The 25589-nt window shown below is 41.5% G+C and overlaps 2 protein-coding genes across 3 annotated transcripts; both read left to right on the plus strand.

Moving 5' to 3' along the window:
* Nucleotides 1-29: 29 nt before the first annotated feature.
* On the plus strand, nucleotides 30-18380 carry UBE2D1 (ubiquitin conjugating enzyme E2 D1). The gene is made up of 7 exons (XM_082764362.1): nucleotides 30-137; nucleotides 7622-7685; nucleotides 7779-7810; nucleotides 10582-10659; nucleotides 12240-12345; nucleotides 14610-14703; nucleotides 16293-18380. Exons 1-7 carry the CDS (start codon nucleotides 114-116, stop codon nucleotides 16336-16338), a joined length of 444 nt encoding a protein of 147 aa, XP_082620488.1. The 5' UTR covers nucleotides 30-113; the 3' UTR covers nucleotides 16339-18380.
* Nucleotides 18381-18619: 239 nt separating this feature from the next.
* On the plus strand, nucleotides 18620-25235 carry TFAM (transcription factor A, mitochondrial). 2 transcript variants are annotated; one of them, XM_082764833.1, is made up of 7 exons: nucleotides 18620-18737; nucleotides 18848-18984; nucleotides 20019-20089; nucleotides 21364-21513; nucleotides 22866-22961; nucleotides 23435-23491; nucleotides 24414-25235. In XM_082764833.1, the coding sequence occupies exons 1-7, from the start codon at nucleotides 18670-18672 to the stop codon at nucleotides 24630-24632; spliced, it is 798 nt and encodes a 265-aa protein (XP_082620959.1). In that variant the 5' UTR covers nucleotides 18620-18669; the 3' UTR covers nucleotides 24633-25235. The 2 variants fall into 2 exon arrangements, with proteins under 2 accessions (XP_082620959.1, XP_082620958.1); XM_082764832.1 differs by having other exon boundaries at nucleotides 18640-18737; nucleotides 18845-18984.
* The last annotated feature ends 354 nt before the right edge of the window (nucleotides 25236-25589 follow it).

The following is a 25589-nucleotide window of genomic DNA, read 5'->3' on the forward strand; positions in this document are numbered from 1 at the left end:
TCCGCCCCTCCCTCCGCGGCGCGCGCCGATGCCGTTCCCCGCCCGCTCCGCCCCGGCCGCGCTCCCCCCCCCGCCGCAGCCGTTGCCGCCGCCGCCGCCGCCCCGGTCCCCTCATGGCGCTGAAGCGGATACAGAAAGTGAGCGGGGGCGGGGGTGGGGGGCTGCGGGAGGCCGCCGGTGCCCGCTCGGTCCCCTCAGAACCCGGCTTCTGCTCCTCAGCCGTGCCCTTCCGCCCTGAGGGGGGGTGGGGGGCGGTTGGCGGTTTGGGAAATGTCTGGTTTTTGTGTTTTTTTAACGGAAACGTTCGGTTAGCGCTGGGGTGTGCCCGCTGTGGGGGAAGGGGGCCGCTGCGGGCTCCCACCGGCGGCTGGCGGGGGGGGCTCTGGCTGCAAATCTTGTCAACAGGGCAGGGTTTTTGTCGCCCGATGCCAAATATGTAACCGGTGCGTGGCACGGTGCTGGAGCCCTGCACCGCACACCGCAGGCACAGCGGTGGCTCCTCTCCAGCTTCTGCGTCTTGGGGGGGTTATTCCTTTTTTTTATCCTGGTCTTCTTCGCTTCTCGCCTTCTCTCTGAGAATCCCCTGACCCTTGTGTTAGGTTTGTTCTGCATATCTTCTTTCCTCTTCCTTTTCTTTCTTCCTCTTCTTTCTTTTCTCTCTTTTTTTTTTTTTTTTTTTTTTTTTTCTCCTTCCAAATCCTTTCTGTGAAGGTGAGTAAAGGAAGTGGGAAGTCTTGTAGTTTTCTGACGTTTTTGAGGTGAAAAAGCCTCCTTTAGTGGCGTCCATAAGTCTTGGAAAACCCTAGCTTTCTTTACTGTGGTGTTTTCAAACTTTAAGTTCAGTAGATGTGAAACCTATCCTGAAGTTAGCGTTTTGCATACCGTTAGCCTTAGTAGATTCTTCCTCTGTTCTCTGAAAGTCAAGAAGTGCCGACTTCAAGTATAAGATTTCCAGATTGTGCAATAGGCTTTATCTGAAACATGAAGAAATTCTGGAGTGGGAGCTACCAGGAGAGTTGAGATTGGTTTCAGTACTGGCTACCGCTTCTATTTGTCTGCAGAAAAGACCATTACTGTTTTTATTATTATTATTATTATTATTATTTTCCTTAATTGCTATCTGCTGCCTTTCCAGGGTAAGAAATAATTACTGGTAGAGGGATTTGTCCAGCAGCCAGGCTCCAAAGCAGTATCATAACAAGCCACTTGCTGTGAAAGAAGAAAGTGTCAAGGAAGTTATTACAAATGGAAGATAAAAATGAAGGGGAGAAGTTTGAAAAGACAAAATATCTTGATGTCAGTGTAGTATGTAGAGCTTTCCTTATCATAATGAAATGGGGAAAAACTAATGGAGTAGATGAGATGTGTTTTTATGAAGGTTTGTTCATCCTGTCCAGCTCCCAGATGTTTCAGACAGGCTCTGAAGGTTGATAGCTGTGTCATATCACGAGGGTAGGAGGCGATAAGATCTGGAGTAGAGGAAATACTGTAAGGATTTTATAGTTTGAGAAAGTGCCTCGGGGACCTCTTTGGAGAACAAAGCACTGTCAGAAAACACAATGGCATTGCTTGGGAACTTGTCGGTCTAGACGTAGTGCCTCTGGTTAAGCCTGGGTGGTTTTAGAGTGGCTCAGAAGTATGCTTTAACACAGCTGAGGAATTTTGGTGACAAGCTTGGTCACAATAATTTTGGGAGCTTGCATGGTCAGAATGATAGCACCTACAGAGGAAGCACAGCTGTAACATGTGTATACTAGAAAGTGTATTTTGTCCCGTGCCAGTTGGGACTCCAGTTTCTAAATAGTATTGCTGTTGTGATTGTGTTATTTCATCTTTTCTTTTGTTGGTCTGCCTTGAGGGGCTCCTTAAAGGACAAGCTGCAGACTTGAGGGCTCTGCACTAATAATGGAAGGATGCCTTGTGCTTGGGAGCTTTCTTAAAAAATATATAAACAAACAAAAAAGCAAGTAAATAACCAACAAGCAAGCTGATCATCCAGGTGTGTTCATCTTAGTGCTGAGGGTGGAAGAGCAGTGAGGATGTGAAGCCCTGCTCTGTAAGCATAGAGGTCAGTACTAACTCAATGACAAATTCATCTCGGAGTTCTTGGAAGGATGGGGGATTCTTGCTCGTTTTAAGTGGAGGATCTGGATTAGTTGAACTTGTCAATATTTTGCTGTAGCACGAAGGAGAGGCAGTTGTGCTTCTACACTGTCAAAAACTTCAGTCTGTGCAGTGTATGTGTTGTAGAATACAAGTTCCTTGGGGCAAGAGCTGCTTCCCCGTAGTCTGTGATTCAGTGATGAAAGAATAACCTGATATTTTGTGGATGTTGTAAAATCCAGATGTTGCAGATTATGAAGAGAAATAGTGTAGGTTTTTGCAGAATAACCCTCCCCAGCTAAGAAATCTTTATTATTACTACCCCAGGATACTGAGACACTTGGCTTTTGTGCCAAGTAGAAAAAAAATCAGACAGTTGTGTTAGGGATGTTATTGAATGGGTCAGTTCTGCCCATCAATCCCATGCAGGGTCATTTTTCTGAGATTCCTGTTGCGAATACTCTGGTTACCTACCTAACTGGGGGGTTGTTATCCTGTCAGTTCAGTCTTACAGCTGGGGAGCTTGTTTTCATCATAAATCCTGTACTTTTGGATGCTCCTGTAGTATTAATGAGCTGCTGCTATTTCTTATGCCTGTTAATGGCTGAGACTATTTTGAAATCTTTACAAAACCAGTATTCACTTGCTCTAGTTATCAGCATAAAAATAAATCGGACTTTTTTTTTTTTTTTGGGTAGAAGAGATTTCGAAGGCAGCAGCCACGTATTTTCTGACACATTTGAAGACTGGTTTAAAAATAGCTGTTGTTTTTAATCTTGTCAGTGCATAGTGCTGGATTGTTTTTCTCCCACAGCTCAGTAAGAATGGAAGCATTCAAACATCAAAATTTACCATTCAGCTATATGTTTGTTTGTTTCAGCGTGTTTCATACATGCCTAGTCTAACAGGACCTAGCAACTCAAGTTCTATGTTGAAAATAACTGTGGTTGATTAAATTAACCCAAGTGCAAGTGTTATCAGTAATTGTGGTTTAGGTTCTGACTTTGTTTAGCGGGTAATAAATGTGCTAAGAAAACTTTTTCAGTTCTGTAATACAAAGTATTTTAGTTTGCTTCCAAAACATTAGCTGTGAAATCACAGCAACATATTTTGTATCAAACAGTGTATCAAACCAGATAGATACTCTATCACTAAAACTTAACTTTGTATTGAGACGTGATGGTAAATGTTTTACATTTCCTAAATTTACAAAGAAAAGAAAATCTGTTAACTAGCCAAAGTCTAATCAGTGCTCTAGCTGCTTTTTGGACAGATGGTTCCAATCACCATTAATAGAGGAGCAGCAGTGAATGTGTCGACTTGATAGAAAGTACAGTGCTTTTTGTGCAAGAAACGAGGAGCATAGCTGGCAAATTTAAAAACCTCTATTTTAAATAATGGTGTGGAAAAGGGCTCTGGTTGTGGTTTCATGTATTTAAAGAACTAAAATAGCTTTTAGTGATGCTGCCTGCGGTTTATTTCTGTCTTCTGATAGCCTGCAGACTTTTTTTTTGGACTTTTTTTTTTTTTTTAACTGCAACAGAGGAGAGATTTTTTTTTTTTTTTTTTTTTTTTGTACTATGCTTAGAATATTCCCTGTTGTCAACGTATCTTTTCCAATCTTATTTTTGTAGCTTTTTAGGAGAGAATCCCTGTCTCCTTGTGAAGCACAGAACTGCTAGACTGGCCTCCCAGTCTTCACCAGCTTTACGATTTATGAAATATATTCTGTCATGTACTTTGTCAATGAGTGCTAGTCTGCACGTTCAGACACATTTCCAGCTTACACAGTTTATTGTGGTATGCGTCTTACATCTCTTAAACTTGATTTTTAAATTTTTGTCTCATGCTGCACATGAGTCCATGTGTTCTAGAGTGTGTGTGGGTGCAGTGAGGTGATAATTTGGAGGCTGTGCTGTGTCCCTCCCCAGTAATTGCTGGCTAATATTTCTAACACTGTGCCACTCTTCCTTTATTAGCTTCACCCGGTCATGGATCCTGCCTGCTTTTGTGCTCTGCTGCTGTCTTCTGGTTTTAAACAGGAGAAGTAGTTTGCTGTTACACCTGTTAATTGCAACCAGCCGGAGGTATAGAATTAATCATGTTTTATTCTACTAGGTAACATTTTTCAGTGTTTGAGAGGATTAGAAGGTTTATTACTAGCAGTGTCCACAGCTTAGCTCTTTTCTTTATACAAGTTTATTGTGGCTGTGCTGGGACAAAGCGTGGCATGCGCTGAGCTCCTGATGGATGCTTTTGTGCCGTGACATTCACCACTGTTTGAAATAACTAATACTTCTGCTTGCAGCTCTTGCAGACAAAACTTTATTCTTTTTGTGTTCTCTCAGAAGATGTGGCCTTGGTGTATGCTGTAACTTGCAATGTTGAGTTTCCCTTTTGAAAAGGAATCCACACTACTTTGAGTTACAAATCTACTTTTTTTGTTTAGCATACATGCATCAAAGTCTTGCACCAGCATTTTCTGTACTGCTGACTAAAAATATCCGTGCAGACAAGGCCTTGAGGCAAGCAGACCTGCATCATGCTGCAGTGTTTTATAATCCATAAAACATGGACAAAACTGCCGGAACCAACTCACTTACAATTACAGAAAAATCTTTAGCGTTGACTGTCTGCAGCCAGCCTTCCGTGCAGTTTTTCTGTGCTTCTTGATGAGGTTTCAGCACGTTGTGCTTAGTAGCTCTTCGGACTTCTCGGGCTTCCTTTGAAGAGCATCTTTGCTGCTTTGTATTCTTATATTCCACACCTCATTCTTTTGCAACAGTATAAAGTCTCAAAGCAGTTTTTGTACCCCTGTTGTTCTAGGGAACCATCGCAGCTCTTCTGTGGTGTTCAGCTCTGGATGCTGGCAAGTCAGCATGACTTGTGAGGGATATCTCCTTACAGCATTGCAGGAGGTGTAGGAAAGATCGAAGCCTAAATTGTACAGCTCTCCAGATAATTTTGCTTTGAATGCCAAGCTTGAACAGCATAATTAACAGTACAAAGCAAAATACTTCTTTGATTTTTATCACAGCTTGATCTGAGCTGCTGTATGTAAAGGCTCAAACTGTTACTGTCAAATTCAATTCACAAAGTTTGATCACATTACTATTTGTATTTTCAAAGCCTGTTGGCTTTAGTACCCCATTTCTTATGAACGGAAAATATGAATGCAGCTTGAATTGTCTGCAAAAGCCTTCTTAGTGTATCTGTGACCGTCACTCTCATTCAGTGAACTTGGCTGAAGAAAGGCTCTTCATCACTACTGGGGAAATACTGATGACAGGACTGGACTGGGCTCATCAAGCTGTGATTAAAAACATGTTTTTATGGGGGACAAATTTCAGTGCCTTCAGCCTCAACAAATTGCAGGTGTGTGCCTGAGGAGCCTTTCCCAGTTCTTACCATTTCGGAAGTACTCATGTACATATGAATGAAAATCAATTTGTACGGTTTTGGGGATGTTAAGATCTCAAGGAAAATATCTCACAAATGGAAGTACTGCTACAGACTTGTGACTCTAAAATTGCTTGCCCAGCAGCTGTGACGGTGGGTTGCACATGTAAGGAAATGTGTATACGTATTTTAGAGTCTCTGGATTAAGCTGTGTTTTTCCTCATCGTTACCTTTAATTTAGTAGTCAGACATAATTGCTATAAAACAAGATATTTTGGTTTTGAGTTCTCTACTTTGGCCAACAGTCTCATGTAGATGACTTTGGTACTGTCCGTACAAAACTTCAGATTCTCTTGTTAGATCTTGGGCTGCAAGTTAGTGCAGACAGAGGCTGGAACTGCTCCGCTGCTGGCTGAGTCTCGTGATTCCAGGAAACTTGAGACTTGTTGACTTCTTGTGCTGGCAGTGACTGGGCTTTGCATAGGTCACGCTTCTCTGTATTGCTCCCTTACTGAAACTTGAATCCGCAGATCAAAAAGGGGACTAAAAGGCGAAAGCAAAATCCTCTACAAGTACGGTGCAAGTCTAGCCCAGAGCGTTGTTTCTGGAGCGGCGTAGAGTTTCACCAACGGGATAAAGCTGGGTTGGCGAGTCACACGAGCTAGCGACTGGAGCTATTTCAGTAGAGCGAAGAGCCCTCATGTCTTCAGTCACACAGCTGAAGGCATGCCATAGCAGAGCAGTAATGTTACTGCTTGCTCAGAGGTGGCTGGATATTCGTGGTGCTGCCTTTCCTTGGACCTGCGGCCAAGAGTTGACCTACAAGAAGTGTGCCTGAGTTTAGGTGCTAGGCACCTTGTCCCTGGTGAAGTGGGCGTCTCGGGGAGGGCACTGCACAAGTTGAAATGCTTGCTGGCTGCTGTAAACGGATAAATATATCACAGCAGTTGGAAGTGTGGAGTTGTAACCCTTCACCTTGTGCATAAAGCCTGGTCACGCCACATACACAAATTTTACACGACTTAAAGTTTGTTCTGGTTTACATGTTGATTTTTTAAATTGTTTTCTTGACTAATAATTTTTTGGGTGAAAGTGCTTCCACTGATAGTCTTTAAGCTAAACTTAAGGAGATTGTTGCAGGCCTTCTCCTGTTTGTTACTGAGTTAAATGTTCTTGGTAATGAGTTGAGTGACTTAGGACACATTGTTTAAGCTTATTTCAACTGAAGTATTTACACATGCTTGTTAGACTTAAAGCAGCATGGTTCCTATCAGCTTGGAATTGGAAAAAGTACATAACTTGTTCTTCGTGTAGTAAAACTTCAGATATCAAAACTTGTATATTGAATTTAATAACAAAAATGAACCTGCATTAATGCCTGGCTTGGTTTGTGTTTGATGTAGTGTTGATGACATAAATGAAAAGCTGGGTATCTGTGTAATTTAAATTATTTGGGACTGTTTAAACTTCTGTAAAATAAATCAGTTGACATGCAAAAGTTTCTCTGTACGCTTCTCTCAAACTTCAACTTTTTCCAGGTTTCTCTAGTAGTCACTTTTGAAAGAAAGCATGTAGAGAATCAAATCAAGTTATGTTCAGTAAGATGTATAGGTGGTAATTTCCTTTGGTTCTCTAGTTCACTTAGGATCCTTTGCTTTCCTATATCACCTTTAGGCAGTCTGAAAGCATTTTATGAGCTGGTTTAACTCAGCTAATGGATATAGATGAGGCCAATACACGAACCTTTTATAAAATCAGAAGCTAAAGGAATAGTCAGATGAGCACAAATTTCTAAATTAAGCAGTTAGTTTACGGGGAAATCAATAAACCCTTTTTTTTCTTAATTTCTTTCTGCCTCTAATTCAGAAGATCCAGTGTATTACAAACTTGGTTATAACTCCCATGCTTTCAGATGTTAATCTGTATAATAATGCCTTCGGCTGCAAACCTATCAGGAAGAAATCTTTCCATTATCAATGGGCACTTCACATTTTGATTTCTTTAAAAAATGTTATGGATCTATTCAATAAATTTCTGTGTTTTCACTTTTGAAGCGATGCTGCTCTGCAGTGTGTCTGTTCATGTAGATACACTTCAAATATTTGTGTTTTTCTTCCAGGAGCTAAGTGACCTGCAGCGAGACCCGCCGGCCCACTGTTCTGCCGGACCTGTTGGAGATGACTGTAAGCTCTTCATAGCACCTTGCCACGGCTGACCTTTTCTGGTGAAGGAAAAGCTTAGAAAATCTCTAATAATTTTATCTTTTTGATTTGCAGTGTTTCATTGGCAAGCAACTATTATGGGACCTGTAAGTATAATAGTTTGTTCCCCTTAGAAAGTAGACGTGTTTCCTTTTTTGTTACAGAAAAATTCATTTGGGTGTCTCTTAACATGGTAGTTAAGTTCAGCTGTGCTATGTACCAATTAAAGATTTGGGGTTTGCACTGTTGTTTTTAGTAGTCTGGCACTCATTTCTTCTTTAACTATTCAAAAAAAAATTCTGTAGTCTTCTTTCTGAAATTTCAGTTGACTGATTAAGCATCCCTAATGTTTGAATTGGTGATGTGGGCTGCACACTCAAGAGCTTGCTTTTCAGAGATCATCATTTCCGTTCTGAAAGAGAAATAGTTGAAGTAATCCTATGTTAAAGTTGTGAACTGTAAACAAGAGTGGTGTTGCACAAGGTGATTTGGGGGCTTTTAGAACTGATTGAGGGCTGTGATGTGGCTCTGGCAGAAGCTGATGGCTTTTGGGAAATGTCATCCCCATTTGTGGGTACTTTTGGTTTCTGTGTGAGAAAGGCCTTTTTTTGGGTTGAGTGAGATTGCTAAAGATGTGATTTATGACTCTTGAAGGACATGACATAAGAAAGGGCAATATATATTAAGAATGGAACATTCTGAAGGAAAATTGGAAAGGGTTTCAGCAAAAAGAATGAAGAACAACATGACCTGAGGGAAGGGGTGTTTATAAATACCACGTCAAGGAGCTTTGTATTCCTAGTGTTTTCATTTTGGACTTGGTAATTTTGAAAGAAGAGCTTTTGGTTCAGATACTGAGCTGAAAATTTGAGACACTACTTAATCCCGTGAGATGCAGCATCACATGGTGGAGAAAAGTGAAATTGTGGCTAATTTGAGACTATTTCTGCATTTTCATCACAGCTGCTCTGGAGCAGTAAAAGACCAGTTACTAGTTGTCAGTGATGTGATGGAGTTTGTGGTGATGCAGCAGCCACTCAAATTATTGTGACAAGCTTTTCTATAGGATACTTGTATTTATGCCATTGTTCTTTGACAGCTGTGTTCCTTCGCATACAGAGTCATTCTGCTCTTGCCCTTCTGCACTGCCTGAAGGTGAATGGCAAAACAGCAAAGAATATCAAAGAATATAGAGTTAGGAAAAGCTTGTGTGCTGATTGCCATCAGTAATGTCTCTGTTCTGAATGACTTTGACCTTACCAAGGGCAACACTAGCACATAAATCCCAACTTAAATTCTTTTTTTTCCAGCTCACAATTCGCCTTTCATACCTTGTAGTGGAAAATAGACTTTTCTTCCCTTCAGGTTCCTCAGATTTCTCTAGTTAAGGATAACAGTGAGCATCTCTTGCCAACCCTTCTCAGCCATAACCATCAATGGGAAAAGCTACACCATCAGCACTTTTGCCTTGAGAAAATAACCTTGTCTCGATAACATAAGGAAATAGGGGTACACATCCTGTACATCTTCTAATGGGCTGAGGGAAGCGCAGGACTATAGCTTTCCTTCAGAGCTCACTTCCTACGTGTGGAAGTAGAGTAACCTCTTCTGTCTGCACATCGTCAGTTTGATTTGCCTTACTCACCAAACACAGCGTGACTTCACTTCGCCTTCTCCTTGGCACTGAACTTGTCTGATCTTCAGCTTATTTTAACTTTGAAAAGTCCATTTACTATGCATGCAAGCAGTCGTTTCAAACCTAACTGTGAGTGGCAATCTTCTCTGATGTTACCTAATGCTGGCTTCTTAGCGATACCGTATATAACCTGCCTTATGTTGCAACACTGTCTGTGTTTTGTGTGCATAAGACAACATGTCATAGGGGCCCATTTGTGACTTTGCTTCTTCAATTCATCTCTAAAACTGCAATTTTTGCTCATTTCTAAGGTAAATGTTTTATAAAAAAATAAAAATAAAAATCTGCATTTACTCCCATAAGAAAACCCCAAACTTCTCCTGCAGCTTTGCTGAGACTGAGTTCCTGTCTTGCTGTTTTAAACTTCTTGAGTAACGAGAGAGATTTTTCTTCTCCTTCCCTTAATTTGAACCTGAAGCGCTGCTCTGTCATTTAGCATTAAGACTTTTTTCCCCACTTTTCTAGTAAATAAAAATGAAAGATTTCTTCAACAGCTGACTGCAACAAAGTTATTTCTATCTATAAACTGTGTGCAACCTGGACATAAACCTGTGCACATGTTCTCTAACAAAATGCATGTTCACAGATTTGTACAGGTCACAAAGATGTTGTGTGTTTTAAAACTCCCTGATGTCATCATGATCACCTGAATTAAGTTGGAAAATCCTACTCTTTGCATCTGCAAAGAGAAACCACTTCATAAGGTAAGTATATTTGTAGCTTAACGATGGAGGAAGATCCTGAAAGTAGCAGAGCAGCTGTGGTGTTGTACCGAGACAGGATTTGGAAGACCTGCTCTTGGTCCCCTTGGTGCCATGGAGCTGAGCTTCCAGGAGTGCCTCACAGCCCAGATACTGAGGAGGGAGCTAGTTTGGAGCTGATGGATCAGCAGTTTTGTAGCTCCACCAGTCAAACGCTGCTCCTCTCCTTCCCCTCCCTGAGAAGGGCAGCGCTCAGTAGCCGCGTTGTGCTACTGCAGTAGTAGCCACGGCTGGCTCTACTGTAGCGTCGCTGGCCAGTGGGAGGGTTTGGTATCCTCAGTACACTGTGGGCTGCATACTGGGGATAAAAAATGAGTTTTCTAAGTTACTCATCCATTTGGGAGGTTCTCTGCATTCAGAAGAGAAGCTCCACAATAACTGAAATACATTAAGGGGCTTTGTTTCTTTTCTTTTTTTCCAGCCTGATAGTGCATATCAAGGGGGAGTATTTTTTCTCACAGTACACTTTCCAACAGACTATCCTTTCAAACCACCAAAGGTAAGTCCTTTGTCTTCAAACTTCCACAGTTTTTAGGTCAAAACTGTGTCTATATTTTAGCTGTCTGGGGCTTTCTTTTGGGAGTTGAAACCAGAAGGCCAGTGACAGGGTACATAGGGGATGAGCTGAATCCTAAAGCTGGGTGATAGGATGAGAGGTTGTACAGTATGCTGGGTTGGATATGGCACATCGAATATGACTGGAAATGAAGGGACACTGTGAAGACTTGCAGCACTTACAGGGCAAGCAGGCGATCAGGCCCAGTCAGCATGGGTTTATGAAAGGCAGATCCTGCTTGACGAACCTGATCTCCTTCTATGACAAAGTGACGCGCTGGGTGGACGAGGGAAAGGCTGTGGATGTGGTCTACCTTGACTTCAGCAAGGCTTTTGACACCGTCTCCCACAGCATTCTCCTGAAGAAACTGTCTGCTCGTGGCTTGGACTGGCGCACGCTTCGTTGGGTTAGAAACTGGCTGGATAGCCGGGCCCAAAGAGTTGTGGTGAATGGAGTCAAGTCCAGTTGGAGGCCAGTCACTAGTGGCGTCCCCCAGGGCTCGGTGCTGGGGCCGGTCCTCTTTAATATCTTCATCGATGATCTGGACGAGGGCGTTGAGTGCACCCTCAGTAAGTTTGCAGATGACACCAAGTTAGGTGCGTGTGTCGATCTGCTTGAGGGTAGGAAAGCTCTGCAGGAGGATCTGGATAGGCTGCACCGATGGGCTGAGGTCAACTGCATGAAGTTCAGCAAGGCCAAGTGCCGGGTCCTGCACCTAGGGCGCAGTAACCCCAAGCAGAGCTACAGGCTGGGAGAGGAATGGTTGGAGAGCTGCCAGGCAGAGAAGGACCTGGGAGTGATGGTGGATAGTCGGCTGAATATGAGCCAGCAGTGTGCTCAGGTGGCCAAGAAGGCCAACGGCATCCTGGCTTGTATCAGGAACAGTGTGACCAGCAGGGCTAGGGAGGTGATCGTCCCCCTGTACTCAGCTCTGGTGAGGCCGCACCTCGAGTACTGTGTTCAGTTTTGGGCCCCTCGCTACAAGAAGGACATGGAGGTGCTTGAGCGGGTGCAGAGAAGGGCGACGAAGCTGGTGAAGGGCCTGGAGAACAAGTCCTACGAGGAGCGGCTGAGGGAGCTGGGCTTGTTCAGCCTGGAGAAGAGGAGGCTCAGGGGCGACCTTATTGCTCTCTACAGATACCTTAAAGGAGGCTGTAGCGAGGTGGGGGTTGGCCTGTTCTCCAATGTGCCTGGTGACAGGACGAGGGGGAATGGGCTGAAGTTGAGCCAGGGGAGTTTTAGGTTAGATGTTAGGAAGAACTTCTTCACTGAAAGGGTTGTGAGGCATTGGAACAGGCTGCCCAGGGAAGTGGTGGAGTCACCATCCCTGGAAGTCTTCAAAAGACGTTTAGATGTAGAGCTTAGGGATATGGTTTAGTGGGGACTGCTAGCGTTAGGTCAGAGGTTGGACTCGATGATCTTGAGGTCTCTTCCAACCTAGAAATTCTGTGATTCTGTGGATTCCATACGTAAAAAGCAATTTCATATTACTTGTTATTTTTTCACTGTTTTTTCAATTCCAGATTGCTTTTACAACAAAAATATATCATCCAAACATAAACAGTAACGGGAGTATTTGTCTTGATATCCTGAGATCTCAGTGGTCACCAGCTCTGACTGTATCTAAAGGTAAAGTCACAGATATGCTAATAGTTTTATGAATTTGCTTACGCTGCCATGTTTTTTTTTTTTTCTGGTGTTACTACACTGTCCAAGGGTACCAGTGAGAACAAATTTATCCTGCATGTTACAGCAGCGGTAATTCCATTGGAATCCTTGTTATGATCCAAGATCTCACACAGTTTATTTGGAGTGTCGCATGACATCATACATTATCTGCATGGCAAGGAAGTGTTCTAAACCAAATTGGGTGAGATAAAAAATGTCCAATTAGGCTGAAGTGCAGCTTCTGTATTATAACTGACTGCAGGCAGAACTGAAGAGAAACTTCTGAACAGAGCTGCAAAACCAAATGAATTTGGATGTAAATGGAAAACCCCAATACTGCCATGTAGGGAAGCCTCTTGGATTGCTTGTGATTGCCTGAGCGTGCTTATGTGGGCTAAGATCTTAATTACACTTTATTTTGAAATTTAATAAGTTTTTGGATTCCTCTGTAAGATGAATTTTAAAACATAACTGTTCTCTAAGTCATCAGTAAAAGACTTAATAGAATACTGTAATCTTGTAGTTAAATTTTTCTCAATTTGAACACTTGATATTTGGAACATTGTGGTTACGGTTAATTAGTTCTTTTGTTGTAGGCATTTTGTGTTACTTCAAAAGCTGCTTAAAATGTGGCTGCAGTTTTTCTCACCCATATTCGAAATTCTTAGCCATGATCTTAGTCATATTACAGACAGTTATCATATTGCTCAAAAGATTAAACAGTATCACATCTTGCTTTTTTTTTTTTTTTTAAGCTCTCTAAACCATGTATGTTTTAGAACAGTGTCAATGCATTTGGGGTATGAGCAAGGAAAGCATTGTTAGTCTTTGTCCCATAGAAATTGCTTTATGCAGGTGCAGTTGTTATAGATGATTGGAAAAACAACTTCTGCTCATGCATACCAACCATACACAATAATTTCAGTAGCTAAATAAAATACAATTTTAAAGGTGTTTTCTCATGTCGCTGTTGAAGACGTGAATTACTATTGCATGTAGCTCATGCTAGCTTTCCACAGAACTTGCTTGTTGTATTGCTGAGCAAAAATTGCTTCCTAGTTATTCAGAACGTATTTAGTTGGCACCTAAATCTTGTTTACCAGTTGGTATTTATCTGATATCTGAGTTTTCAGATCTTTAGCACTTTTCTGTAAGTGTGTTTACTTTTTTTTGAGTGTTCCTTCAGCTCTAAAGAAGAGCAGCCTGCAGGTCTTGTGTGATTTGACTTGACCTGCTTTTAACACGTATACATTTTGTGTTTCTTGAACTGGAAATCAGCTCAGTGGTTCATGGAAGAAATTTCTCATTTACGGTTCTTATTTTAGTGGATCAAAGGATTATGCCATACTGATAGCACCTCTGATCGGTGTCACTGAGTGTTGTAACCTGATTTTCCAATGTTACTGGTGTATTTGGCACCTAATAAAGTGAAGTATGTCAAGTATGTCAGTATGAGGCTTGCTACTGCTGTAAATGAATGTTAGTCCAAGCTTTTTTGTAACAAGACAAAGCAAGGGGAAAAAAATCATATTCTACAGCAGATTCTTACTGTAGCATCAAATTCCCTTTCACAACCTATAGTGAATTGTTGAAGTGAGTGCTTTTGGTATCCATGTTAGTTCTGAGTTTAAAATTGAAGTTACCTGAAATATGTGTGTTGAAGGTGTTAGAAAAATCAAATGTCCTCAGATAGATACCAGGAATCAAAACTAGAATCATAAGTGAGTACCTGCATAAAAACCTGATAAAATGTTTCCCCAAGTGGAAGCGTCACATCCATCAAATCAAGTGAAATGCTCATATGAAGGAGAGAATAACAGCACAGAAGTGGAGAAGGATGTGCACAAATCCAGTGTTACATGGTAGTGTAATATTAGTGATAATTTTAAATAATTGAAGATGTAAGGGCTTCGTTTGAACGTTGATATGTAGCTATGCACTCTGTAGTTTAATTTTCATAGGTCAAAACATGGGAGAGAGATAATTCCCAGAGGTATAAGTGCATGGATTGTGAGTTCTCTAGGCTGTTATCAAGTGTTGTTTAATACCTACATAAAAAAAAATGGTGCTGTATTAACGCTTCTGAGCAAAACTGCTGTCCAAAACCTTAATACTGATATGCATTCTCTTTTTAGTCTTCCTTTTTCCACTTTCTGTGTGCTGGAATATATTAAAGGATTATAGAAATGAACTAACTTGTTTAATCTAGTGTCTCTTTTATTTAGTTTTATTGTCCATATGCTCCTTACTTTGTGATCCTAATCCAGATGATCCTTTAGTACCGGATATTGCACAGATCTACAAGTCAGACAAGGAAAAGTGAGTATGACATAATTATGTGTATTTATGTGCATGCTACTTGCAGATAGTGATTGGCTATACAACTGTTTACCTTATTTAAAAAAACAAAACAAAACACAAAACTCTTTACATAGATTTCTACTGTATAGAGGATTAGATATTTAAATCTTGAAAATATCTATTGGTAGAATGGCAAGCAGGAACCTGTAGGTGTACACAACTGTTGGATATTTAGTTTTATGCAAATAAGTACAAAAATATCATACATTTATGCTGTGTGTTAATATTTATTTTTCATTACATAAAAAAAAAATCCCACGTAAGAATTATTTGTTGTCACAGCTTCATGAAGATTTGAGTATTGCTTTTACATTCAGGACTGGATAGAAAAGGAGGGAGGCAGAAGTCACATGGAAGTTTAAGGTCTAGTATTCTTCACTTGAGTGAGAATTATTGAAATGATTTTTTTTTTCTGACAGTTCAAAATCTGATACAATCAAATCATGTAAGCCACTTTTGAAATGCTTGAACTGTGGCTTGTTCTGCAAAGCAAATTGTTCTCAAGTTGAGGATGTTGTGCTTCAGCTTCTGCCCACTTGTGTCTCTGGTTTTATCCATCCACTTAGTAGTATTTTCAGCCTCCTGTTTGTAAAGGAAGTGAACAAGGGATATTTCTCCATCTCCACAACTTGAAATTGAATCATTGTAACAGAAAGTAGGGGAAGATTGAATTCTTGACTATAGCTCTGTCTCTTTATGGTTTTCACCCACTGAATTTTCACTATCCTGTTAGATTTGGGAAGTGAATAATGGGGCTGGTTACCCCTGAGTGTATAACTGAAAATCCAAAGACTTGGATGAGAACATATTCTTAAGAGCAAACTAAGTTAGTACAGGAGTTGGTATATTGATCTTGAGAAGTGATTTAAAAAAATAAATACATAAAAAATTGCCAGTGTTTCCTCTGGAGGACACAGAAAAAAGCGAATCTAGTCTGAAGAGCAGAATGTTAGCAAGTTCAAGGACCAGAGGTAAAGTTGCGGACTCTCCAGGGATGCATCCTTCTGAGAGTGCTGGTTAACTTCATACCAGAAGGAAAAGACCTGACACTTAAAATCTAGTCGGAAATGCTTTTCAGGAAATTTTCCTTTCAAGTTCTGAAATGTAGGTGGAAGTGTAGAATGGAGAATAACATCGCTGTGCCTTCCATCTGCATCCTTTCCAATGCCAGTTAATGATGCTGAATTTTATGCAAATTAAATGTGTGAACTTTGTTAGACTTTTAATAGCATACACATTTGGGAATAATTGGCAACAAGCTCCTGTTAATGTACAAGTAAGGAAACCAGCTGTGAAATGCAAGCTAAGCATGCACAAGGATACTTATTTAATACAACCCGTAAAATTGGTTTTGAGTCTAAATAGCTTTGAGAGGTAACCTTAACTGAACACATAGTGCATATGTTTCTTGGTTCTTAGACATTTTAACTTGGAATCGATGCTAAGAGATTAAAAGCTCAATAATGTCTGTATGAAGTAAATACGTGGGCTGCTGTCTGTGCATCACTAACAGCTCTTCACTCAATGCCTTCTTTCTGCACATACAGATACAACAGACACGCAAGAGAATGGACTCAGAAATATGCAATGTAAACTTGTGAAGACTTTTTCATATACCACAGAGTACTGTAAATTCTAGTTTTTTTTCAAACTTAGAAGGAAATGGAGCACAGTTTACTGTTTTAATGTACCATAATGCCCCTTGAATTTTTTATTTTTTCACCCATGTAAGTGTGTTTCTGGAGCAAGGGAAAACAAACTTCCAAAAGTAACCTTAGGACTGTGATAAGAATATTTATCCTCTTTGTATGCTTTGCAGAAGACATTTATTATGGTTTTTAAGAGTTGGACATCTGCATCTTCAAACTGTAAGATCCATAATGCAGTTGTAAAGCAACCAAATTATTTTTGCTGGAAAAAAAGTAGCTGTTTTTACGTGATAAATACTGTATGTGTGTCCTTAAGATATGTTGTCCGTTTCATAAGTGTGTTCAAATTTCATTTTGTTAGTTCACTTATATAATATGTATTTTTATTGTATAGACTAAATATATTTTATTTGCCATGTAAGTCATTTCATTTTAGACTTACTTTCTTGTGCACAGTATTGACAAGATACAACTGCTAGTAATGAAAATAATTGGGATATCCTGCCCGTTAGGATGTCCTAATGACTGACTGCAGATTTCTTAAAACCTAAAATGATCTTTGCACTGTAATTCTTTGTACGCTGATTATGGAGAAACACTTGTTTTTGATTCTGTTGCATACTTGACTTAATTTTATTGCAATGTGAACTAATTGCACTGCTATGTAGAAAGATATGTAACCTTTTTGTTGCTATTCACGACTGATTTTTGACATGTGGGCAACATAACACTCAGACCTTTTACAAATCTAAATGTAGCCTTTTCCATATAAATAAAATGCATTTTCTACTATTTGTCTTGGCTGGTTTTTAGAATCATGCATACCCTTAAAGTGCTTGTTCTAACATTAGGGATTCAAAATATGAAGTGTGCATGTGCATTGTAGACAAAGGGAGATGAACCCATGCATCAGATACTATTTAGATCTGTATTGCAATTAACTTTTATGCGAGATTCAGCCTAATTTCCTTAGCATGTTATGCCCACTGCTTTATGTAGGATTTCAACCTGTTTAATCACCTACTACCTGCATTTTAATGTATGGAGGAAATACCACAGATGCTTGAACATCAGATGTGCCAGTTAAGGGGGCCTGTTTGCAATACCAGAATGTCATGGTAAACTTCTCACACTTGAAGCTAACTTAACACATTAACTGGTTTTGTGCATGCACACTCGAGTAACAGTGGTGCTGGCGAGGGGTGATCCTTCCTTCGAAACTAGATGAAAACCAGAACAGCTCCAAGGGCCTGCTGTAAATTCTTCTCAAGTATCTGACAGCAGAAACGTGACTTGTTTTTTTTCTCTGTGCCTTACAGATGAAGCAAAAGTGACTTGCAGTTGGGAAAGTTGTCATCATAAAATAGCTCTGTAAGACAACAAAAATGGTTTTTATGTGTTTGTAATGAATGCTAAACTGGAATTTGGGGTGGGGGAGGGAAAGCATGCACTGGCCCTAATGGCGTAAGTTGGTCTCATGCAGGTAAATGTCACTTCAGCGCTGATTTTATCTGACATATCAATGAGTTCTGAAATGGAAGTTTGGTGGAGGGTGGCTCTGTTAGTTTTTAAAATATCTGTTCACTTCAGACTGTAAACAGAAGAAATGTTTCAGTTTGTTATTAAAATGAGTGTTTTGGTACACGTGCTCTAGACTGGCAGACGTGGTGGTTGAAACCTTGGAGCACACTGGTGGTTGAAGAGCTTTTATTTCTGTTAGCTGAGTAGAAATACGCCTGTAGAAGTGATCTAAATGTTCTAAGTACCTCTCCTGAGCCATATGGAAGTTTGACGTGCATCTTGCCACTCCCTGTCCTCCGCTGTGCAGACTGTAAAGCTGGGGGCTGTTTGGAGCGGGTTGTACTGCAGCCGGTCCTCCTGTGTGAGCAGCTTCCCATCACCCTGCGAGATCAGCAAGCCGAGCGCCTCTGATTTCTGTCTCCAGCTCATTTTCCAAATGCAGTGTGTGACAAAATACACCGTGTTTGAAGTCTTCCTTCCTTTGGCTCTCCGGGCTCGTTTTACCCATCCTCCCCCCTCCCTGCACCCCTCTGCCCCTGCCTGCAGCCCGAGGCGCTCCCTCTCCCCTCCCCCCTTTCCCTTCCCTCCTCCCCAGGCACCGCCAGGGGGCGTGGCCTCACCCGAGGGGGCGTGGCATCGCGGCGAGGTCACCTTGGCGACGGGCGCGCGCGGGGAGGCGGAGCTTCCCTGAAGCCCCGCCCCCCGCCCCTGACGGCGGCGCCGTCGTCCCGTGGTGCCCCGCGCGGGCCGAGCCATGGCGGCGGCGCTGGCGGCGCTGGGCCGGGCCGCGGGGCTGGCGGCGGGCCCCGGGCGGCTCCTCAGGTGCGGCGGGGGCAGGGAGGGGCCGGGAGGGGCTCGGCGGCTGTTAACGGCTCGGCGCTGGCCGTTAACGGCTGGGCGCTGAGCGTTAACCGCCGCTCCGTTGCCAGCAGGGCCTGCGGCGCCACCTGCGCGGCCGAGGGGGGCCTGTCCCGGCGGCTGAGCTCGGCGGAGCGCCCGAAGCGGCCGCTCACGGCCTATTTCCGCTTCGTCGGAGAGCGGCAGGGCCCGCTGCGCCGCCAGCACCCAGGTACGGCGGGGCGGGGGGCCTCAGGTTGCGCCAGGGGAGCTTCAGGCTGGAAATGAGGAGCCGTTTCTGCTCAGAAAGAGCAGTCAGGCGTTGGGACGGGTTGCCCAGGGAGGTGGGGGAGTCACCGCCCCTGGGGGTGCTGAGGGAGAGGTTGGACCTGGTGCCTGGGGACGTGGTCAGTGGGTGATATTGGTGGTGGGGGCGGCTGGGCCAGATGAGCTTGGAGGGTTTTTCCCCAACCTTAACGATTCTGAGCTAAGTCAGCTTGCGTTCAACAGCTTCGTTGTGCTTCTGCCTCGTTGAGATGACTGAACTTTACGTTTGAGGTGGGGCAGGGGAGATTTCCCCCTTTTTTTTCTCTAATGAATCAGAGGGAAATCCTGGAAAGGATTTTTCAGGAAAAGAAACATTTATTTTCGTTTTGTGCCCACCTCAAATTCACATCTAACTGGAAAGCTCATTGAATGAGTTGATGGCTAAAGAACAAAATGATCTCAAGTCACTGCGATTTTGTTTGTGGGAGAAAGATGACATTCAGCAGAAGTAAGGTTAAAGAAAAATATTGTAGCTAAAGGGCTTTATTCTAATAAAGGTTAATTAAGTTTGTTGTACGAGGTTGTTGAGATCACTTTATACTTGCTTTAAAGAATCCAGCAGGCTCTTCTGCCAAAAGTTGGGAACTACAAATTTTACTTTTGGTCTCTGCCCCGCAGTCCTGCTCCCATTTCAGGTCATCTTGTGTTGTAAAGAAAAGGATACAGCCAAAGAAATAAACTGTTTTAGAGCTGAAATGCTACTTCAGTTTGCAACTGTACGTTTTGTTGCAGTGTGAAACGTAAGTGGGAACCCTCCTCCACTCACCCTAATTAGTTTGCCTCACCTGCCATGCCAAAGTAGTTACTGTTATGAAAGGAGGAAAATACATTTGTACAGGAGAAAGATAGTAGTGACAGCCTGCTTCAGGAAAACTGAAGAAGCTTACAGAAAATACAGCATTGATCTTGACTTTCTTGCTTCCTCATTTTAATACACAGAGCTGAGTAATACAGAGCTGGTTAAAAAGTTGGCAGGTGATTGGAGGGAGTTGCCAGCATCACAGAAGCAGGTAAGTTTGTATCTTGTTTTATGAACCATAATTATACATGGGTGCATGCATATACAATAATGAAAGAATTGTAAAATTCTACTTGTTCAGTGCGTAAGTTAGGAGAGACTTGAACTAAATGTTGATGAAAGGACCGACCTCTTTTACCTGATCTGATGCTAATCAGAGACCTGATTGTCAGGTAACTTCCTTTGAGTCTTATTTAGTTGATTTATTTTTTGTTCTAGGTAGCCAAGTTAAGAGTGACAATTGCAAGGGATAGTGTAAAAGAACTCTACAAATACAGTTAATAATCACTACAGTAAGTGCCAGTTATAGGAAATTAACAGGTGTTCTTCCTTGATCGAAGTTAGCAATGAGTTCCAGTCAGGAATTGATGGCAGTTAGTTCCTTTTCTGCCTAAACAAGCGATACCTTTTGTTAGTAGTATTTGAGTGCTCTTATACCCTAGCATTTTAGTGCTCTTAGGTCCTTTCTGGACTTCTGTCTCTGTGTGCCTTAGTGTAACGCGTGTCTTTTTGTTTGTATGTCTGAAATGGAGAAGGGGATGGTGCCTTTTCAGATCTACATGTACGCTTGGTAGCCTGGCTCAGCCCCACTTGGTGCTGTAGTACTGAGACCGTGACTTTATGATGCTTCTGTACCCAGCACTGGTGGTTCTAGAAACGTGTTTGGCAACCAAAGCATTGGTGTGCTGCAGTGGGGCGTAGTTAAAGAGCAATTGTTTCAGCTGAGCTGCAGCTTTTCCTTCTTGCATGGAAAATTATTATTGCATAGAGCTGCATCTGAAGATCTGTCAGCTGTTATCAGATTAACTAAGATAATTCACGGGGTGGAGCCAGCTTTTAAATCTGGGTTCTTCTCAATCCGTTCCGCTAATCAAACAGATCTGATACTTCAGTCTAAAAATCTTAGCTACTTTTTTTTTTTATTAGCAGGTTAGAAGTGTTAGCTCGTGTAATGATCACGTGCAGGGATCTGAGAAAGCAAGGAGGTGGCAGGGAGGGGTTAGAAGGGATTGCTACAGAAGAGGAATACCAGACAGTGCTGATTACTGAAACTCAGCAGGAATTGAAGTTTTTACAGAAGTACCCTTCTTACCTCACTGTAGGTGCTTGTATTTTGTTTTTAATGTTGCATTGATACGGAGATTGGGCTGTGTCGGGATGAATGTTCCAGATGGCTGTTTCCATTTTCTAGTAGTTTTAAAGGCACCACACTTAGATGAATGAAAAAATCTGGGTAAGGCTGATGGTTGTATGTTTGTCTTGTAGGTTTATGAGGAAGCAAGAAAGGCAGACTGGCGAATATATGAAGAGAAGTTGGCTGCATATAAAGCACAGCTAACTCCAGCCCAGGCTGCGGCTTTGAAAGAAGAAAGGAGGAAACGACTGGCGAAAAGAAGATCGTTCAGGAAAAAGAGAGTCAGTATTTTCAACTCTAGGTTTCTGTTCTCTCAAGGAAACTGAAATCTGTTGGGTATACAGAGAAGAGTTAAATGCTTAGAATTTACTTGAAAAATAAATACATAAATTGCTGATGGTGTTAGCAGGAATTTTAGTGGCTTTCCTGTGCTTGAAGACCAGAATTAGCAGGATATATTTGTACTTCCATTTAGCCTCTCTGCTTTTTTCTTCCTCTTCCTAAATCTGCCTGAGGAACAACAGGTAGTAAGGCGTTTGAACCAGCAACACCTCCCTGCCTTGGGAAAACAGCCAGAAATAGCTTTTCCCAAAGAGTTTATATCCGTTAGCTCGTTGGCAGCCCCTGTGAGGAAACAGCCTTCCTGCCTTCCTCCCAGCTCTGCCTCTTTGCAATCTGTGCTGCTGCTGGCGTGTAGAGTTAGGCCTATGTACATGCCTGGCTGTTCGTGTCCTTCATACAGATCATCTTCCCGATTTCCTTGTAGCCTGTTTATTTATAAATCCTGAGAGACAGAACCATCTGTAAAGGTACAGTATTATGCTTTGCCCGGTGGCAAAATCAGTTGGAGGATTTACTTACTGCCTATTCAGTTCTGTGAATTAAGCTGCTTGCGTGATGCTTCCCTAATTGACAAAAGTAAAATGAATGTGGTATAAAGGAACCCCTACTTAGAGGAAGGTTTTAATCCAAATGATGCCTGCACCACAAGGAATTTAAGTGCCATACCTAAGACCTAAGCAGGTGGTAACTTGTAGAACCCCAGCTATAGTGGGAGTGTGTTAGGGCTGGAGAAAATGGTAAGTGTCAATGCACCCCTAACCTGCTGTGCTGCCTCGCTGTGATCCATATAGACAAAGCACTCTGACACAGAAACTAGTTCTTTTTCCTTGGGAATCCGCTGATTCTGTTCCACCTCACCTCCCACCGTTTGCAATCTGCCTTCCTCTCTGCAAGCATACAGAATTTCACACCAGCAACTAAAGCTGTATGAAGATAATAGGAAGCCTCTCATCGTGACTTTCTTGCTGAGTGGAATTTAGTAACAATCTTTGGTTTCTAGATGACTTTGCTGAAGTAAGAGTCAGCTCAAAGATGTTTTTTCCTCTTACATCTGTGAAAAATAAAGATTTTAACTTTTCTTAATTTAGTTTATCATCAGACGTGACAAGTGATGTAAATAACCAAATCATCTTGATATATGGTCCGGTTTACTGATTACTTAGTGATTCTTAAATCACTAAAAATTTAACTTCATTATTTTGTGTATGCAAAATATGAATATAAGTGCTAAGTTTAGTTTGGAAAAACGTATGCAGGGTAGATTGACTAACTCTTCTTGTTGTTTTTAAAGGAATTGACTGTGCTTGGAAAACCTAAAAGACCTCGTAGCGGCTTTAACATTTTTGTGTCAGAAAACTTTCAAAAAAGTGTGGGAGTTTCACCTGTGGTAAGCCAGTAAAATTTCTTCATTTCTTCTTAAAACAAACAAACATGCGTGTGTGTGTGTGTATATATATATTTATATATATTTATAAATGCCTTAACATACTATTATATTCAGAAAGTCTGTCTTGGATTCTGTGGCTTTCAAAGTAATGTTCAACACTTCAATATCTACATTTTGCTTGACTAAAATCAATTGTAAATCAATTAATCTGTTTGGTCTGCCTGCTTTTGCTGCAGGCTGAGTAACTTAAGCTACTTTGTGCGTTTACTATCTGTAAAAGTGTCTGAGATGATGCCCAGCAAGTTGTCGAACCATGCCATTTAGTATTTACCTAGGTTAAGAATATGTAGTATTAAACCTACATGAGTTCCTGCTTTTTTATATTGGTTTATACCTGGCTTTCATCTGTAACCCTCTGCGGTCTGTCTAGCGTTAGAATAATACTAATGTATTGTGTATTTAATATCCTGTAGGCAAAGTTGAAGCACTTATTTGAAACGTGGCAAAATCTGCCCAGTTCTGAAAAACAGGTATGTTTGCAGCTTTCCATGAGGCTCTGATCTAACTGGAAAATGACAAATTTTAGTCAATAAATCGTTACAAAACCTTGAGTTAGATATAACACTGACAATTATGAACCAGTGTTATACTAATATAATATTGACAGATGATATAGAGGAAACTACTCTGAGATCTTATTTACATGTCTTGAAAAAGATAGTCATTACTTTTATTCCAGTAGTGACCATTTCTTTCACAATGTTGATGAAACATGAATGGGGTAGGCTGGGAGTTTTGTATGCCTGAAAAAGGAAGGTGAATGGGATCGAGGGAGGAAGGTGGAATAATTTGCAACAATTAGATTTATTTTTTTTTTCTGATAATGTTTGTAAATGCCAGCGTAGTAAAAGTGATTTTTGCATGTAATTTATTAACTTTGGTTGTGTTGGGGATAGTCTTCTGGCAGTATTCACAATGTATTTGAAATGCAAATTTGCAGATGGGTATATGAAACACGGAGGAGTGCTATACCAGTAAGAAATCTCTGCATTTTTGAATTATTCTGTACAGTCTGTCCTTTCTCTTGAAGGCCCTTCTTCCAGATTGTTTTGAATGGGTGCTTAGAACATATGTGAGGTTCATATTCTTTCTGCGGGGGGGAAAAAAAAGATGCAGAAAAAACTATTCTTGTTCCTTACATAAGCCTGCTCTCTCAAATTAGTAATAAAATAAAGCACCTTAGTAGTAACATCGAATAAACTTCCTCTTTGGGAATTGCCATGTGTTCACATCCCCAAAATTCATTGGTGGGATTTTGTGGTTTTGTTCAAGTTCGGTGGTTTGTTTTTTTTTTTTTAATCTTCTGGAGGTGAAAATGGGTGCCTGGGTTACACATGGCAGTTAGCCAGACACAGCCCCTTCCACAACTGCAGAGGTGTGCTTGTCTTCCAGCCATACCTGCAGCTTGCTGAGGATGATAAGGTTCGGTATGAAAACGAAATGAAGTCCTGGGAAGCAAAAATGGCTGAACTTGGACGTCAAGATCTGATACGTTCCAAAGAACAGCAGCCAAAAAAGAAGACTGCTGAAACTGCGCAGGAAGCTGACCGAGCCAAAGCTCCACTACGTGGAAAGAAGGCAACATTAAAGTTGAAAAAATCAGAAGAATAAAATAGTTAAGTATTTTATATTTCATCCCCTTTGGCTGTCATGTCTTTATCCTGCTGTGTTAATGCTGCAGTCAGCATTAGCACTTAAGTTTGGAAAACCCATAAAGGGCCCGCTGAGAAGTTGGGAAGGAAAAGTTGCAAAGGAAGGTGATCAGGTAAGAGAAAATTCGGTGTTTCTTGGAACTGACTGAAATAATCATTGCAGGTGTAACCTGAGTTGTGTAACGGTAATCGGTTAATCAAGCTGTGAATAGTGGTACTCACTGACATTAGCAGAGCTCTCTTATAATGGTAGATATCCAATAGCTTTTATAAGGTTTTTTTATGAAAGCAAGAATATTCTACAACGTTACCATCTTCTGTGAATAAGAGCTGAAATCTGAGTAGACACTGCTGTTTTTTAATTCCCTCCATGGTATTGGTAGAGAATTTATTCCCTCCGTGGTATTAGTAGAGAAGGGAAATGTTCAACATTTCAAGAAAAGGCACAAGATATGTAAAATACTAACTTTTATGCATCGACCTTTTTGTACGTATCTGTCTGTGTATACCACTTACGTTGCATTTAATTAAAGACCTTATGAGTTTTGTATAAACAGATCTATATTGGAGTGTTTTTGGTTTTTTCCTCTGGCTTTGTTGGGATGCAAACACCTTTGCTATCCTGGTGTGGTATTTGGGACAGCCTGCAAGGAAAACATGTCCACTTGGGTTTGGGATGTAATAAATACAGACTTTTGGAAGAGCTGCTTGGTTTTTATTTCTCCTCGTGCCTCTCTGAGCGAAAGCCTTGGAGAGAATGGGTGCTTATAGGAGGAAAAGGAGCTTTTCCAGGAGTCGCTTTCCCCTGGGCGGCAGAACCGAATGCGCCCTGAGGTCACAGCGCTGTTTGTGTCACCCGCAGCTCCCGGGGCAGCTCCGAGGGGCGGCGAGGGCCTGGAGGGGGCGTCCTCCGCCT

This window comes from Aythya marila, assembly GCF_965140915.1.
Source record: "Aythya marila genome assembly, chromosome: 7".
Classification (NCBI taxonomy): domain Eukaryota; kingdom Metazoa; phylum Chordata; class Aves; order Anseriformes; family Anatidae; genus Aythya; species Aythya marila.

Excerpts from the sequence above, each read along its gene's own strand:
- TFAM (XM_082764832.1), top strand. The coding sequence starts at position 18,670 with ATGGCGGCGGCGCTGGCGGCGCTGGGCCGGGCCGCGGGGCTGGCGGCG. Across the intron at positions 18,985-20,018 it reads GCTGCGCCGCCAGCACCCAG|AGCTGAGTAATACAGAGCTG; the intron begins GTACGGCGGGGC and ends TTTAATACACAG. Across the intron at positions 22,962-23,434 it reads GTGTGGGAGTTTCACCTGTG|GCAAAGTTGAAGCACTTATT; the intron begins GTAAGCCAGTAA and ends AATATCCTGTAG.
- UBE2D1 (XM_082764362.1), top strand. The coding sequence starts at position 114 with ATGGCGCTGAAGCGGATACAGAAA. Across the intron at positions 7,811-10,581 it reads AAGCAACTATTATGGGACCT|CCTGATAGTGCATATCAAGG; the intron begins GTAAGTATAATA and ends CTTTTTTTCCAG. Across the intron at positions 12,346-14,609 it reads AGCTCTGACTGTATCTAAAG|TTTTATTGTCCATATGCTCC; the intron begins GTAAAGTCACAG and ends TCTTTTATTTAG.